The sequence below is a fragment of the Lagenorhynchus albirostris genome, chromosome 5, assembly GCF_949774975.1.
Source record: "Lagenorhynchus albirostris chromosome 5, mLagAlb1.1, whole genome shotgun sequence".
Classification (NCBI taxonomy): domain Eukaryota; kingdom Metazoa; phylum Chordata; class Mammalia; order Artiodactyla; family Delphinidae; genus Lagenorhynchus; species Lagenorhynchus albirostris.
In genome coordinates, this window is record NC_083099.1 from 114657577 (window position 1) to 114673711 (window position 16135).

General features: G+C 35.2%; 1 protein-coding gene across 1 annotated transcript in view; it reads right to left on the reverse strand.

Moving 5' to 3' along the window:
* The window catches only part of ROBO2 (roundabout guidance receptor 2), a 518554-nt gene that overhangs the window by 33957 nt on the left and 468462 nt on the right, over positions 1-16135 (reverse strand). Inside the window, exons 18-21 of the mRNA XM_060149063.1 lie at positions 11999-12041; positions 10456-10583; positions 5039-5320; positions 4520-4645 (exon numbers count right to left, since the gene is read on the reverse strand). Coding sequence (XP_060005046.1) covers positions 4520-4645; positions 5039-5320; positions 10456-10583; positions 11999-12041 — 579 coding nt within the window. The remainder of the gene's footprint in view (positions 1-4519; positions 4646-5038; positions 5321-10455; positions 10584-11998; positions 12042-16135) is intronic.

Below are 16135 nucleotides of genomic sequence, written 5' to 3' on the forward strand. Positions count from 1 at the left end.
TAATTTATTGATTTATTCACGTTTGCTGCCTCCACATTTTCATTGTTAGATGAAATAATGGGCCATAACAAATTCTTTCAAATGTCAGATTTTAGTGCGTTTATAATGCTCCTTTGCATAATCTGTCTCGGTGGAAAATGCAGTATCTAAGGACACAGGCTAAACTTTTCCATTAGAATTTACTCAATTTAATTAATCCAGGCGAGTAACAGTTTTCTCTCAAAAGTAACTTATAAAAATCAATCAACTACAATCTGGAGGATACTTATAAATCTTTCACAATGATATGTTTTATAGAATTTCTGACTAATGAATGGCACAATTATTTTTGCATATAGTGAGAGTCTTCCCAGATGTCTAAGCATAACATTTCTTAAAATTCCAAATATGGGGAAGATTAATGGAAATATAGTAATCAGTTTCAGTATTCTCATAAGACAAATGAATTCATGTACAAAACATGAGCAGAAAGTAGGTTGGCAGCATATAAGCCATATCTGGAATTACCAGAGCTTAATGAAATAGAGTTTAAAAAATATAAAAATATAGTTTTATCATTTGTTCAGTGCAGTACTTTTTACTCCGCCAAAATTAAGTACATCAAGTTTCTTCCCAAGTGGACCACAGTTGGATGCAGAAACGTGTACTTCTTGAGCAGAATGACAAAAAAATGTTTCAGGGGAACCTAAGCAACTTCTGTCACTCCCACTACAGTCAATAGCTGTATCTCCAAAAAAAAAAATGGTATTGACCCCTTGGACTACATCTTTCTGGAACTAAAAGTTATGAGCATCAAATTGTAGCAGAGCTATCTAACAACAGAGATACCACTGAAGTTTACCTCATTTCTTTTCTTCTACCAATTACTAACCTGCATCAGCCAATTCAGAAAATTATAATAACTTTGAGTGCCAGAAAGTGATGAAACTACTGAACTGGACGTATACACTATTGCCAATTATGGAATTATGTCTGTTTTCTAGGTAGTGTGCACATATACACACATATTTAAAAGAGCATCCCTGAAAACTGAGTGCTTTCACCTTTCCTTTCACTTTTTATCTTTGGCAGAAGAAGTATTAAGAGAAAGGAGAACAGGTATCTTCTGCTTTGAGGATAAGAGCTGGATCTCTGGGTTTGAAAACTAGTTTCTCACCTACTTGACAAGTTATTCATAGATATCACCTCAATTTCCATACATGTAAAAAAATATAAAGTTACTATCTTGGGGGGTTATTTTGAGTATTACAAGAGATAAGGCATATAAATGGCTCAGAATATATAGAATGTTCAATAAATGCCAGTCATTATCACACTCTCCCATCTCCTCTATCTCAAAGCAAACTAAATCCTACCTGTTTCCAAAGCCATTCCACACCCAACTCCTACCCCAATGAGGATCCCAGAAATAACCCGATTCTCAGAATAAAAATAATAAACCTGATTGAATTTAAGTCTGTAATTTTTGTGTTTAAGGTAGGTGAGCCTTAATTCTTTGTTTCTTGATCAAAACAAGCATAAACAAGATTGTATCTTTCTCGGTAGTATCAGAACTATGTCTCAATACTTAAAAGAAGAATGGGTTGGGCGTGTGTTCTTCATAGCTTTTCCCTAGTTGTACCTCTTTTATCCCTTGTATATTTATATGTGTACTATGCTCTTTTCACTTTTTATAGCACTTTTAGAAGTGTTATATGATCACCACCAGAACTGAGTGACACAAATAGGGAAGTTTTTACATCTCCATCTTATAGATGAGAAAATAGAGGTTCTTTCTGAGTTTGTGGTCCATATTCACACTGTAAGAGAACAAGCAATTTAGAAGGCAGCAGCTTTACTGGAAATTACAATTTCAGCAGCTCTGAACCCAGCTCTGTTGAAATCCTTGCCCAAGGTCAGGAAAGCCATTATCAACTCTTCCAAACGACTTACTTAAAAATGTGCTGTGGAAGCAGAGGTGATTCATAGGGGGAATTTGTGAGGGCTTTCCATACAATGTCTACTTTCCCCTCTTTGGGGGAAATTTCTGCCTCTCATTGTGGGTACTTTTGGTAAGACTATCAATCAACATGCTTTGTCTTCTCTAGAATGAGTTAAGAGGTGGGCTCTTAGCATAATAGTGGCATATGATATGAGCTAAGAAAATTAAATTCTCTATCTGAGATCTATATCTTGATCTAAGTGAACCCATTGTGTTGCTGTTTACTTGCCACCAAAGATCATCAAGCATTTTAAGGTGAGAACTGCCTGCATTATATTTTAGGGGAACATATTTTGATGACTTGCAAACATATTTGATCCGTCCCTCTTCAACTGAAAATGTAAATATTTGGATTTATATTTACTTATGCTGAACAAATGATTTCTATGTAAAGAAAATTATGAAAATAGCTCATTTTAAAATTAAACTTATAGTCTATTTTTAAAAAAATACTGGCATATAAAAAGATTTAGTTATTACTACTGGCACTGTGTTGTATATGCATGTATATATATAAAATTATGATTGCAGATACTATTTTGAAAAAATCTGAGTTTTATATTTTTTAATGGTTGGCTTTTTTAAGAGAAGTGCTAAGAACTTATGTATTTAATAAATCATAAGAGTGTTTCAAAAAGGGTGAGAAATTCATTCATATAACTCAGGAATGTCCAATTTTCTTTATTACTGTGATCATTTTAAATTTGTTTTATCACCGTGCACAAATTAAGAAAATCTTATAATATCAGTATGATATGATCCAATATCCATAGGGAAGTTTGATCTTAAATTTAAGCTTTAGGAAACATACCTCTGATTATAAGCACAAAACAAACTAATATTAAACTCAATTTGACTAAACTAAGAAGAGAATAATCACATCACTCTTACCTCCTAAAGAATGCTTTCTATCACCAATTTAAGTAATTTTGTATTCAAATGTAGATGAAGTAGTTAATATAATTCATATATATATATATATATATATATAAATCTCACTCAGATTAATGCATTCAAAAAAGCAGTAAGCACTATTGTGAATCATGTTCTGCTTACAATTACTCAAAAGATAACTTTAAAAACTCAGTGGTAATCAAGATATACAGAATATTTAATAAGGAATTCACAGAAGGTCTTAAACAATCCATGGCTTACAATATATAGATTAAAAAGAAAAAAATATATATATATATATTGATTGAGACTTTGCATATCTTGGATGAAATAAGCCTAGGATAAAATTAATTTTTTAATTATTCAGTATAATTGTGGGATTCCTCATAAATAAATGATAGTACAAATGACATATAAGGTTATTCAAAAAAATTCCCCTATATAATTAAGCCAGTTTAAATTCATAACAGATGTTTAAAATTTTCTGCATTCTACAATGTATCTAATTCTACCAATAGGTAAGAAGAGCAAATGGCTCATTTTGGAGGGGAGAGAGAACATTAACATTTTCAGACTGAAAGGGTTTTATCTCTGAGGAAAAGTCATTTAGTGAATGTTAACCTAATGACGTAAAAGAATTAACTCTTTATGGCTTTGATGCCTCGTAGCCTGTGACATATCATAATATACCATAATCTTTTATTAAGGAACTGAGGTTAAAAAAAAACTTCATAGAAATAAATAGTATATCATTAGTATGAAAAAATAAGCAAATAAGGTCATGGCATCAACTAGAAATGTGCAGATAAAGTCGTCAGTCATACACAACATAGATGTTATGTTTGAAAGTTAGAATGTCTACTAGGACCTCCTCATTTTAGAGATGAGGATCCTTGGGCCTAGAGAAAATCACTGATATTCATTATGATAGGTATATATTTCTTTCCAGTAAAATGTGTTTTTCCCCACGTGTGCTATACAATACCTGCAGTACAGACTGTTAGTTCAGCTGTTGTATCTTGAATATATATGAGAATTTACAGCACAAAAGAATTATCAATAGGAAAGATTAGGGGTTTTTTGGCAATTAAATGTAAAGAATAATGTCCCATATTAACATTCTTGTTTAGCATGGTATCAGGACCTTACTCTAAATAATATCATTCAATAGAATATTATTACATAATATTTCGGAAAAATTGTCCAAAGATAGGAAGTCACATCACCAGACTCCTAATATTATGAACAATTGCCAAAATCATTTGCATTTTTGTTGAATTCATCTTTTGCTGTCCACACCATGGGGTTGACTTTCCTACAAGATCTTTTTATTGTAAAGTTCTCTGGACTCTTAAGCAGGGCTCAAGGCAGATCAAACTCATCTGATCCTTAATAATTCGTATTTAGTAAAATGGTACTATTTTTCCCTGAATACATCCTTGTATAATTAGTACATAAAGGGTGATGGTGAATTTTACCCCCCCTCCCCCAAATCATGATTTCATTAGGATAAACTGTTATTGTTATTTGAAAGATAAATGTCTGACAGTGAGTTGTGATCCAGGTACTTCTTCATGGTTGTTAGGAACACAGGTCATATGCTGGTGACAAACAAATATTTCTCCTTACTGTGACGAGACCAACCTGAGAGACTGCCACTCCTCTCTGAGCTGTTGTGAGAGCTGGTGGTGCTGAAATCCTGTGACTGGTTGTGTGGCATTCTATTAGACAATCCCTCAGCCAATCGGTAGTCAGGGATGTAAAGTAAGGCTAAGGGTTAAAGGGCAGAGGTCATAGTGGCATCATGTGATTAGTTCACAGCACAAGCCCATGCAGAACATGCAGTTAGCAACTCAGAAGCAGATGTCATAGGACAGTGGAGGCATGTTTTGTCTATCCTGCCTAATGGAAGTCGAGATGGACTATTGATCACTATTGAAAAAAGAGCTAAAAGGATGAAACTGATTGGTGTTGGTGTGTGGTGATAGTGACGACGGTGGTGGTGGTGGGGATTGTGGAAGGTACTGAATACATGCCGGTATATTTTTTAGTTTAGGTAGTGAACCTGGTGATGAATCACTAAACTGAACAACAAATACTAATTTCTATCTCATGCAAAAATGATATGAAAATAACTCTTCAGGAAGTAAGGACTTGACATACCATTGTTACCTTTGTTCTGATCAGGTAGAGAATAACCAAATCCCATCAGATCTGTTTTTTGCTGAATTGAGCTTTTCCACTGTGGATCAGGCAGATCAACAGCCAATTCATGTATGCTATTGGAATGCAATATCTGTGTAGTGGCATATGGAGTAGCCTGTGTTATTTGGCTGGAACTGTTGTAAGTGGTTTTGGTCGTGAAGTCAATGCTGCTATAAATGGCTCCATCTGAGAGCATCGTTGCCGTTTTATCCCCTTGGCCTGGAACTGGTGGCAGCACATCTGTGGTGAACATAGGGAAATGAAACAATTTAATGATGCACAGGAAGCCCACAACTATTAGGACTGAAGATGAAAAATCAACGTGTCATGCCACACGTTTGCATTTCAGCTGAGATGGGCTTCATGAGCCAATGAAGGGTAGATGATATACAACCATCACCAAGCTATCAGCCTTGTGACAGGCAGGCCTACAGCTCGTCCTTCATGTCTCACTGGTTAACGCACCCCTTCCCCCATTTTCTTCAACCATGAATGAGAAGTTTGGTATATTTCACTATTAAAAAATGCTTTCAGATGCTCATTCTGTTTTAGAATCTATGAAATTGTTAGCTCTTTACTGAAGCAATGACAAAAGTGAATCTACAAATCATGGATTAAAGCATCTTTTTCCACTTTATCCCAAGAGACATGGAATATAACTGCTAAATAGATGCAAACATGTCCAAAATTATACTCTCCAAACTATGAGGCACTTTCTTCTGAAGTTTCAATTTGCTGTTTATCTGGGTTGATTTCACAGCTCCAGAAATGGAGTGTAACTAATGGTAACAATTTTTTTTTTATTGGATAACAAAGGAACATTTTCATGAATAAGTCATTTTCACAATACAGCAGGATTTAACTATAGAAAAAGCAATGAGTGATTAGCAAGTTTAGTTTATGCTACCAAATCTTAGAAGTGGAGAATTATAGTTTCAAGTTGTAACACAGCAAGTATAAAATTAAAATTTAGGAACAACACTGAATATCAATCAGTCCATTTATCACTTTGGTGTGCTAAATTATCTTTACATGATGCTTTTTATTTCAGAACTGCCACCTCTCTCCTGAGCACTCACTTTCCTTCCCAGAAGAAAGATACTAGTATCTAAAAAAAGAAAACAAAAACAAAAACACACACACACACTAATACTATTTTTAATCATGCAGAGTTAAAGTGAATATAATTATATTATGCTCCTTAATAATGTATGTTCTGAAAGTCACATTTCATAGGACATGAGGTCATCAACCCACTTGATCTCTTCATTATGGGAAATTTTCAACTAGTTATAGTACTGTAATAATGAACCAGGTTGTCTCAGTACCAAAACCAGCTTATCATCACAAGGAGAATGCTGAAATAGTCAAAATATCCTAAAACTTTTAGATGAGATGATACCCAACAGTACTTGAAATAAGGATTCTTGTAAAATATTAATTTTGCTTTTATATTTTACAAAAGCTAAAAATGATCTTCTTTAGCAACAGTAACAAGACATTTATAATATATTTTATGCACTATATAATTTAGGTCTCTCTGAGGGTTTTGATGTCTGGAATTCCAAACTGTTTTATAATTAAGTATATATGTACTTTATTAAATGGCTATTTTAAATACATATCAGTGAGATTGTTAAACATGTTCACATTTGTAATATTTCACCAAGTTGTATAAGCAAGTAAATTGTTCTTGGACTCAGAATTTTGTAACTACTTTCTCGCCCTTCTTGTTTTTAGCTATAAACTAATTAGAAAATTTGATGACAAAGAAATGTATTTCATTCTAAAGCATTAGGTCAGTATCATTTTATTATCAAAAACTTTTGATACTTAATAATATATCAAGATTGTGAAGGTAGATCCTTCACTCTAGGGAAGTTTTTAGGGTTTTGTTTCTACTTCCTCCACCATGTCTTTCACTGATGAATATTAACTGGATAGATGTTTCTCCAGCATTGACCCCAGCTTCCCAACACCTTGAATATGATGTTCTCCAAAGCTTGAGATTTATATTGTGAGCCACTGCAAGTTTTTGAACTGTTGTGTGTTTAAATGTTTAAAAATGGAAAAAAAAATAGTCCGAGAATCTAATCCTTCATAATGTTATTCTGTACCGAACAAAGCTACGGTTCTAGAAATAGAATCTCTCTCTGCTTATGAATTATAGAAACATTTCCCTCCAGTTGGATTTACTCACGATTTCATTCTGCAGTCTTTCAGCACCTTGGTTACACATGCATTTATTTCTTTTTGCCTGGAATAATTACTTGTATGAATGACTGTCCCCTTCACTGTATCTTAAATTAGCTGAGGACAGGAGTACCTGGGATTTATGTCTCTAATTCCATAATTCCTCACCTAGCATTGTGCAAAGAGTAAGCACTTACTGAATAGTTAAATGAATTTTTATTGTTTGTATTGTCAAAATGTAGACATGTGATAATTAGTAACTTTATTATTCAAAATACGATTTTCATTACATTTAAATATGTATTGGTATAACATTCTTTTTTTATTGTTATTAAAGTTGACATATTTGGTGTCAGAAGACAGATTTTTAATGTCTGTCTTTTTTTAATAAAGATTAAATATTTATTTAAATATTTTATTAAAATTTTAATTAATTTTTAATATTATTAAAAATAATACTTAAATAAATAAATATTTATTTGGCTGTGCCAGGTCTTAGTTGCGGCACGCGGGACCTTTGTTGCAGCACACAGGATCTTTTTCTTTAGTTGCGGCATGAGAACTCTTAGTTGTGGCATGTGGGATCTAGTTCCCTGACCAGGGATCAAACCCGGGCCCCCTGCATTGGAAGCACAGAGTCTTAGCCACTGGACCACCAGGGAAGTCCCAGTATAACATTCTCAAAGGAAAAAATGTCAGTATCCGTGATTATTCTTCTAAGTGAACATGGTAATACAATCATACATGTGAATCCCACCTTAACTGCAGAACAGTAGGCTTTAAAATCTGTTAGATCTGGATTCTACACATAGATCTCAAATTTTTCATCTTGATAAACCTTAATTTCTTGACCTCTAAGATGGAAATATAATTATCTATGTCCTACATTTATTGTGCAAAGGAAATAAAATTTGCAAAAAATCCTATCTTTGGTACATAGTAAATGCTTAAAATACTTATCACACTGAAAAAAGATACAGTAAACCCTGCAAAAACTTTGTCTTCGCCTTGATAGCTACCTGTGAAATATTTTCATGTCATGAAAATGAAGTGGAAATGGAAGGAAACCTTGAAAATCTTCAAATGTACCCTTTGGCTAAATTAGACTGAGACATTTTAGATGTTGATGTAGTCGGCCAGAAACTGAAAAAAACAAAACCAAAACCAAAACACTTTCTCCATCTTTGCGCATTTAATTCTTGATATGTAGATAGAATGGCGTGTTATTCCAATACAAATACAAGAAAGACAGGCAGCTATTCCTTGATTGATAAAAGCTTTGGGACCAGAATTTCAAAGGCAGTGGGTAGGGCAGGGCATCTCCTTGGTGAGGAGATGCTTGGGCATAGAACTACCCAATGTAAAGTAGCAGCCGATAATTGCAGGGCTCAGAGTTTGGACACCTAGGGGAGGCAGCCACCACTATCAGAGGGTCTGGGCAAGTGAGAATCTAAACGGGGAGTACTGGATTACAGAGGGTAAGCAAGACTCTTGAGGAGTCATACAATTTACTTTCCGTTCTATCATTTACTCCCCAGTCATGCCTGTTGGCCACTGATTGTATGTCAAACTTTGTGCTAAACCTGTATATTTAGTCATCCATTTAATTCTCATTACACACCTATAAGGTAGGGCTGGTTATTTTCTGCATCTTATTTGGAGAATGGGAGGGAGATCCCTCTTTTTCAGTTTGTATTGACACAATGCAGAGTTGTGCAATAATTAGTAACTTTATTATTTGAAACACTATTTTAATTATATTCAAACTTGGATTGATATTACATTTGTAAAGAGAAAATGCCAATATCCATGACTATTCTTCTAAGTCAATATGTTTATACACTCATACACGTGAAATCCACCACTGAGGTTTATAATGGACTCAGAATAGTTTAGCTCAGCCCTGGGTCTCCTACATTAATTCTACCTAGAAGTGTAGAAATCCTCCAGTGGATTCACATGAACTTTCTTAGATTACAGCACTATTCTCCTAATTAATCACCCCAATTTTCCACACTATCTCCATTCTCCACCCAGCAGCAGGATGGATGATTTAAAACAGTACTCGCATTCTAGCATTCTCCTCTAAAAGTCCACCAATGGCTTCTGAACATCCTTCGGCCAAAGTTTAAAGTCTTTGTGTAGCTCAGAAGGCCCTCTGTTACCTGTCCTTCTATATTTCTTACCACTCTTTCTGCCTAGCAATCTATACTCAAGTCATTAGGAAATTCATTCGCTTCTTAAATAGGTCAACGTTTCTCTTACTTTCTGGGCCTTAAAACACAGTAGGTTTCTTCTCTACACACTTTCTACACACTCTTGACTCCCCACCTTTCCTTCGTATATCAGCTTAAATAATACTCCATTCATAGAACTTTCCTACTCCCGGGGTCAGCTCTTTCATCTGGGGTACTGGCAAGGCAGCTCCAGTCCATTTACTGTCTGTACAATCCCCTGCTAAGGAAAAACTCATGTATCGGCTGAACGGAACAATGGGGCCTGAGACTTCTCTAGTCCCATCTTTCTCTAAACCCATTGCTCTCCTAGTGACTGGATGAAAAGATGGAGAGGGGAAGGTGGTGATTATTTATAGTAGGTCCAATTATGGCTCCTTATAAAGACCTATGGGGAGGACCCTGGTACCAAATTTTGAAGACCTTAGCATGTCAGCCACTTAGCATTTTTTGTCTTTTATTTAGGGTACTATCAGTTGTAGCACTACAGAAAAGCTCTCTGTCAACATGTTGTTATACTTACTTAAGTGTCTACTCCTTATATGATATTTTTACCGTCTGCTATAGTGCCAGATACACAGGACATGCTCAATAAATATATATTGAATGAGAATCAGAGCAGTGAAAAGACTAGTTTGAAATCATAAGCCCTGTTTGGCAGCATCGTTCCTGATTTTAGTAATCTTGTACTAATAGTTCCAAAACCAAATGTATTACGAATATTTATCTTCTTGGTTAGTGATGACGTCCTTAAAAGCTTAGTTTTACTCAAGATAATAGATACAACAGTTTTATAATAAAATATTTAGCAAATGTACAGCATTATATGCACATGTGCATCACTAAATTTAATTATGGAAGAAAATACTTTTTAGTATGCCTTTTTCAAAACACCTAGGAAAGCCAAGAAAACAAATAAACGAAAAAATTTTGAAAAACATAACTTACCTCCACGCCCAAAATTCGCAATCTCATTTGGGCCACTATTGCTGTTGTTTACTGGCAAGCTCGTGGCTGGCCATGAATCAGCAAGCCATGGATAACTGGGATCACCAGCATTTAGAAGACCTGGGCGGCTAAAACAGGAATTAAAAGGAAATCAATCCACGGAACTCAATGAGAGATTTGGACATCAGTCTCATGAACTAAAATGGATTAAAGAATTTAAGATTTTAATTCACTTTCAAATTAAAATCTGTAGGCTCTCAAGAATTAAGGAACTTTAGCAGTTCACTAGGCTATATATAGATCAACCCTGTCAGTGGAAGCCGAAGAGTGCTGCCTGGGATTCTGCTGATACCCAAATGAATTCAGTCATCTTCCCTGAAACTGGTGGGAAACTGGGAACATAGCAGCATCCCGAAACAAGGTCTATGATAAACTGGCACCTCAAGGGAACAACTGCTCAGTATCAGCCATTTCCAGGACTTTGAACTATTGCTTCCTTAATTCCTGCAGCTCCCATATTTATCCGTCCCCTATAGGCTATAACCCCTGATATGGGCCCTCATGCTTGATTAGAGGCAAGGCACTTAAGGGAAATTAATGAACAGTATTTATACTGTTCCATCAATAGCACATTTTCAGGTTCTCTAAATTTAAAATGTTAGGAGAATATTAAAGGTTTTTTTAAAGATCCACTGTGGTCTGATCCAGCATGTGTATATAATCGACGAAGAAAACTTCCTTCATATTCTATCTAATAAATAATTCCCATCTTTAAAATAAAAGATGGGATTCTGGTCACTTTCCAGATTATTAGCATATTTACAAAGATACAGCAACATCTATAGTCATTGTACTTTTTTTTCTGATAGACCCTTTGTGATACAATCCCTAAGAGAAACATGTGTTTCTATGGGAACTGCAATAAGAAGATCCAACTGCTTTCTTGCTACATCCACGAGCTCTCATTAGACCTAATCTCTTTTTGCTAAAATATTGATTAAATGGGAGATTGGAAGTTATTACCAGAGCCTAATTACAATCTCCATATCGGCAAAGGGAAAATAGATGAGGATATACGGGTTTGTTATCAACTTTTATCAATTTCAATTGAGTATCCAAAGTTGTGGAATCCAGTCTGATCAATCTACAGCCTATTCATCATCCATGAATCATTTACTTTGTGATCGATTATGTGTAATTGTTCACTCACAGCAATTTAGTGAGAACCAATAAGGAGTCTTAAACAACAGCAACTTCATTTGCTAATGTCTAATTAATGCAATAAACATCCTGCTAACAAATGAATACATTCCTTGTGATATTTACTACTAATTTCTTCAGGGGCCTCTGGGAGATATGAAACATCTGGACTTGATTCCTCTAAAGTGCACAACAGATAGGCCATTAAACCTTGTGGTAAGCCGTTTAATTCCTCTTAGAATTCTCACTTATAAGTGATTGTTTATTACCATAATAGCCTCTTACTATAGAGTTTCCTCAGTCCTGATTAAAAATAATAATTTAAAAAATCTCCTCAGTATACCTTCCATTGCTCATTAGTCCTCCATCTCCTCTTTGAAATGTAACTGTAAAAAAAAAAAAGAAACATACACAAGTAGTCAATATTAATTATGATTAATAACAACTACATATTGGCCCTTAGTTTAGAGCTGAAACCTCTGGGAATTTTAACAAAATATAATTAACATAATTGTACAGAGAATAAGAAGCAGTGGTTTGGCCTAAAGCAAAGCTATCATTTGCTCCATCTTTAATAAGACATTGAAATATTCCTCAAGCCAAACATATGGTTAAGTCAAAGGGGCAATTTTTATTTGGGTGTCAATTGGTATATACATGGTATTGGAAGATCGACATGCAATAACGAGGAATTATCAAATCATGACTTTTAATGTTAACACAGAGGTGTCCTAATCAGAGGGCATAATGCAAAATGCACATAGTTGAAACTGAAACAGGATAGTCCAAACAGATAATATCCTTTTAATGAAACAAGTGAAAGTACTGATTGACAACACATTCCTCCCCATCACAGATCCTTTTAGGGACATTAAGAAGCACTATGAGTTGAAATACTATAATTACAAAGACATGAACTGTAATGAATGGAGAATACATAATGTATTGGGTGCTTTGCTTCATTAGCCAACTCTTACAAAAATGAAACTTTCAAATAATTGATACGGAATATATTCCAATTGTATATAATGATTACAAAACTTAAGTCCTTTTTAAAACTGTGAAACTTATTAGCAATATCAAGAAGTATCCAGGAGGGCCACAGCTGAAGAATCCACTCCCTCTGGTCACTAGATTCCGTTCTACAAAGCTAACAACGTGAAAGTGGGCTTCAAGGATTGGCCAAAGAAGGTAAATATCAGTTTGGGTCCATCATCCCGTATCCAAAACCTTTGCAGCTAAATTTACTTGGAATTCAAAATGCTTCAGATCTGAGATAGGTAATATGATGCATACTGCAGCGAGGGTCCAAGGCAGCAAATGTATTTAAAATTATTGTTTTTGCAATGAGATGTGAATATTCATGATTAGTGGAAAAAAGTCTATAAATAACTTCATATTATTTTCGACCAAATTTTGCCACAAAATTACTTAACTAGAAAATCATTGGGAAAAAAAATTGGTGATTAGAAGTTTATGGATTGCAAAATTGCAATTCTGACCAAAATTAGTATGGATCATCTAAACCAATCCCTGGGGATGAAGGCAAAAATACCATTTCACAGATGTGAATCCAACATATCCTATCTTTGGAAGATACTGATTAGATTTCCTGTGATTACTTGGTGAGCAAAAGTAAAAATAAAATTTTACGAATTGATTCATATTTTTAATAAACTAAGGACATATTGCTACTTAAAGTGCACACATAGTAAATACTTTCTCATTTGGATAATCTCTCCATCATTCACCTCTTTCTCAAGTTTGAGCTAATAAATATGATCACTCTTTAGATCTTATAACTTTCTAAATGTAGTTCCCCAATCCCTTCCCTAAGGTCATCTAAGGATATATCTCTCATGGCATCATAATTAGGCAATAAGATGGCTAAGGTTCTTTCAGGAATTCATGAAGCAGTGCTTTCAGAAACATCTTGGCACCTAAAAGTACATTGCCATATCAAGTTTTTAGGTAACTTGTCAAGTGAATTATAAAACAATCCTTACATAAACTTTGTACCTGCCCACGACTGGCTATGGACAGCTCCTTGGAGAAAATAAAAGAATACTGATCACTAATCTGCTTCCTGATGGATTCAGGTGTTGGGAATCAACAATCAGCAGTGTATCCACACCACACTGGGTCCCTTTAATAACTGCTTTTAAGAACAACAATAAAAAATTGATCTGAAACAATTATTGAAAAGAACTGAGCACTGGTGGTATTAAATACAGGCCTGATTGGGAGGAAAAAACACAAAATGTGAAAACAGTACAGCTAATTAGCTTTCTATCTGATGTGACTTCCTAGTTATGTGGATTTTTAATGGACTATCAAGTGATTGTTTTACTCTGGTAAAAGAGAGCTAAGATAATGCTGTGAATATCACTGTGAATATGCAAATCAGCAGGTACTGATGGGCTACACCTCCAAATGTGCTGCTTAGGAGATACATGGGGAGAAGCTGAGCCTTTCTCTCTAACTTAGATGCTCTTTTTCCTCACCCAAATTTTCTGTTACTGTCAGAGCAATAAATGATATTAGAGCAAAAGAGGAGAACTGAAGCAGAAGCACAGAAATTAAGTTGTATTTAACTTCATGTACTTACCAATGGTAAATTTTTCATTAACTGTAAATTTTAAAGTATTACGATGCAGCACTGAAAATCTTATCCAAAAGATATCATTCAAATGGCTAATAAGCACCTGACAAGATGCTCAACATCAGTAATCATTAGGAAAGTGAAAATCAAAACTATTGGGTTAGGGCTTCCCTGGTGGCGCAGTGGTTGAGAGTCCGCCTGCTAATGCAGGGAACACGGGTTCGTGCCCCGGTCCGGGAAGATCCCACATGCCGCAGAGCGGCTAGGCCTGTGAGCCATGGCCGCTGAGCCTGTGTATCCGGAGCCTGTGCTCCGCAACGGGAGAGGCCACAACAGTGAGAGGCCCGCGTAGCACAGAAAAAAAACTATTGGGTTGGCCAAAATTTCATTCAGATCTTACGGAAAAACCAGAACGAAATTTTTGGCCAACCCAATACAATGAGCTGTTACTTCACACCTATTAGGTTGGCTGCTATGCAAGAAACATAAAATAAGCATTAACAAGAATGTGGAGGAATTGAAACCCTTGTGCACTGTTGGTGGAAGGTAAAATGGTGCAGCCATAGTTGAAAACAGTATGTTGGTTCCTCAAAAAATTAAAAATAGAATTACCGTAAGTTCCATCAATTCCGTTTCCAAAGGAATTGAAATCAGGGTCTCAAAGAGATATTTGTACATTCATGTTCATTGTAACATTATTCATAGTAGCTAAAATGTGGAAGCAAACCAAGCATCCAGTGATGGATGAATGGATCAGCAAAGTGTACATATAGACACGATGGAACATTATTCAGCCTTGAAAAGGAAGGAATTTCTGAAATATGCTAAACCTTTGATGTATCTTGAGGACATTATGCTAAGTGAAATAAGCCATCACAATCATAGAGACAGAAGAATGGCGGTTGTGAGGGGCTGGGGGGAGGGGGGAATAGGGAGTTATTGTTTACTGGATATAGATTTTCAGTTTTAGAAGATGAAAAGATTTATGGATATGGATGGTGGTGATGGTTGCACATCATGAATGTATTTAATGCCACTGAATTGTACACTTAGAAATGGTCAAGATAGTAAGTTTTATGTAATGTTTATTTTACCACAATAAAAAATTGAAAAAAAATTATCAAGTTAATTTACAGCTGTGTTAGTGTATGGACTCTATGATATGGTCCATATTTACCAAATGAGAATTAAATGTTGTGAATAAAAGAATTTTAAATTTCAAAACTTTCAAGACATATCGATTTCCTATTTGTATTCCAAATCATTAAACTGTTTTCAAATGGTTCTAGACCGCCAAAAGACTGTCAAAATATTTCATAAAGACATTTATCTTTGTACCTCTGCATACCAACTGTACAAAGGCAAAAATACACAGTCATTATGTAAATACATAATTGACTTAAAATGGCCCATGGATACAATTTGATATACATGAGAATCTTCAATTTTGTATGTTTCTATCAGGAGAGAAAAACAACAACAAAAAACAATACCTTTACATAATAAGGTTGATTAATTGTCTTTTTAAAGCAAGGGAAAAAGAGAGAACACTTTTTCGAGTATCCTTTTCTTCCCATGCTCTAAAACTTTTAGATTTGTTCCATTTTGAAAAGTAGACCAAAAATAACTGAGTTCTATTAGACCATGAGATCAAAAGCAGACTAGAGGGCTTCCTTGGTGGCGCAGTGGTTGAGAGTCTGCCTGCTGATGCAGGGGACACGGGTTCGTGCCTCGGTCCGGGAAGATCCCACATGCCGCGGAGCGGCTGGGCCCATGAGCCATGGCCGCTCAGCCTGCGCTAAGGATGAACAATCAGAACTCCTAAAATGGAAGTCATATTTGGTGTTTTGATCAGCATTTTTTGTGTGTGCAGAGAGA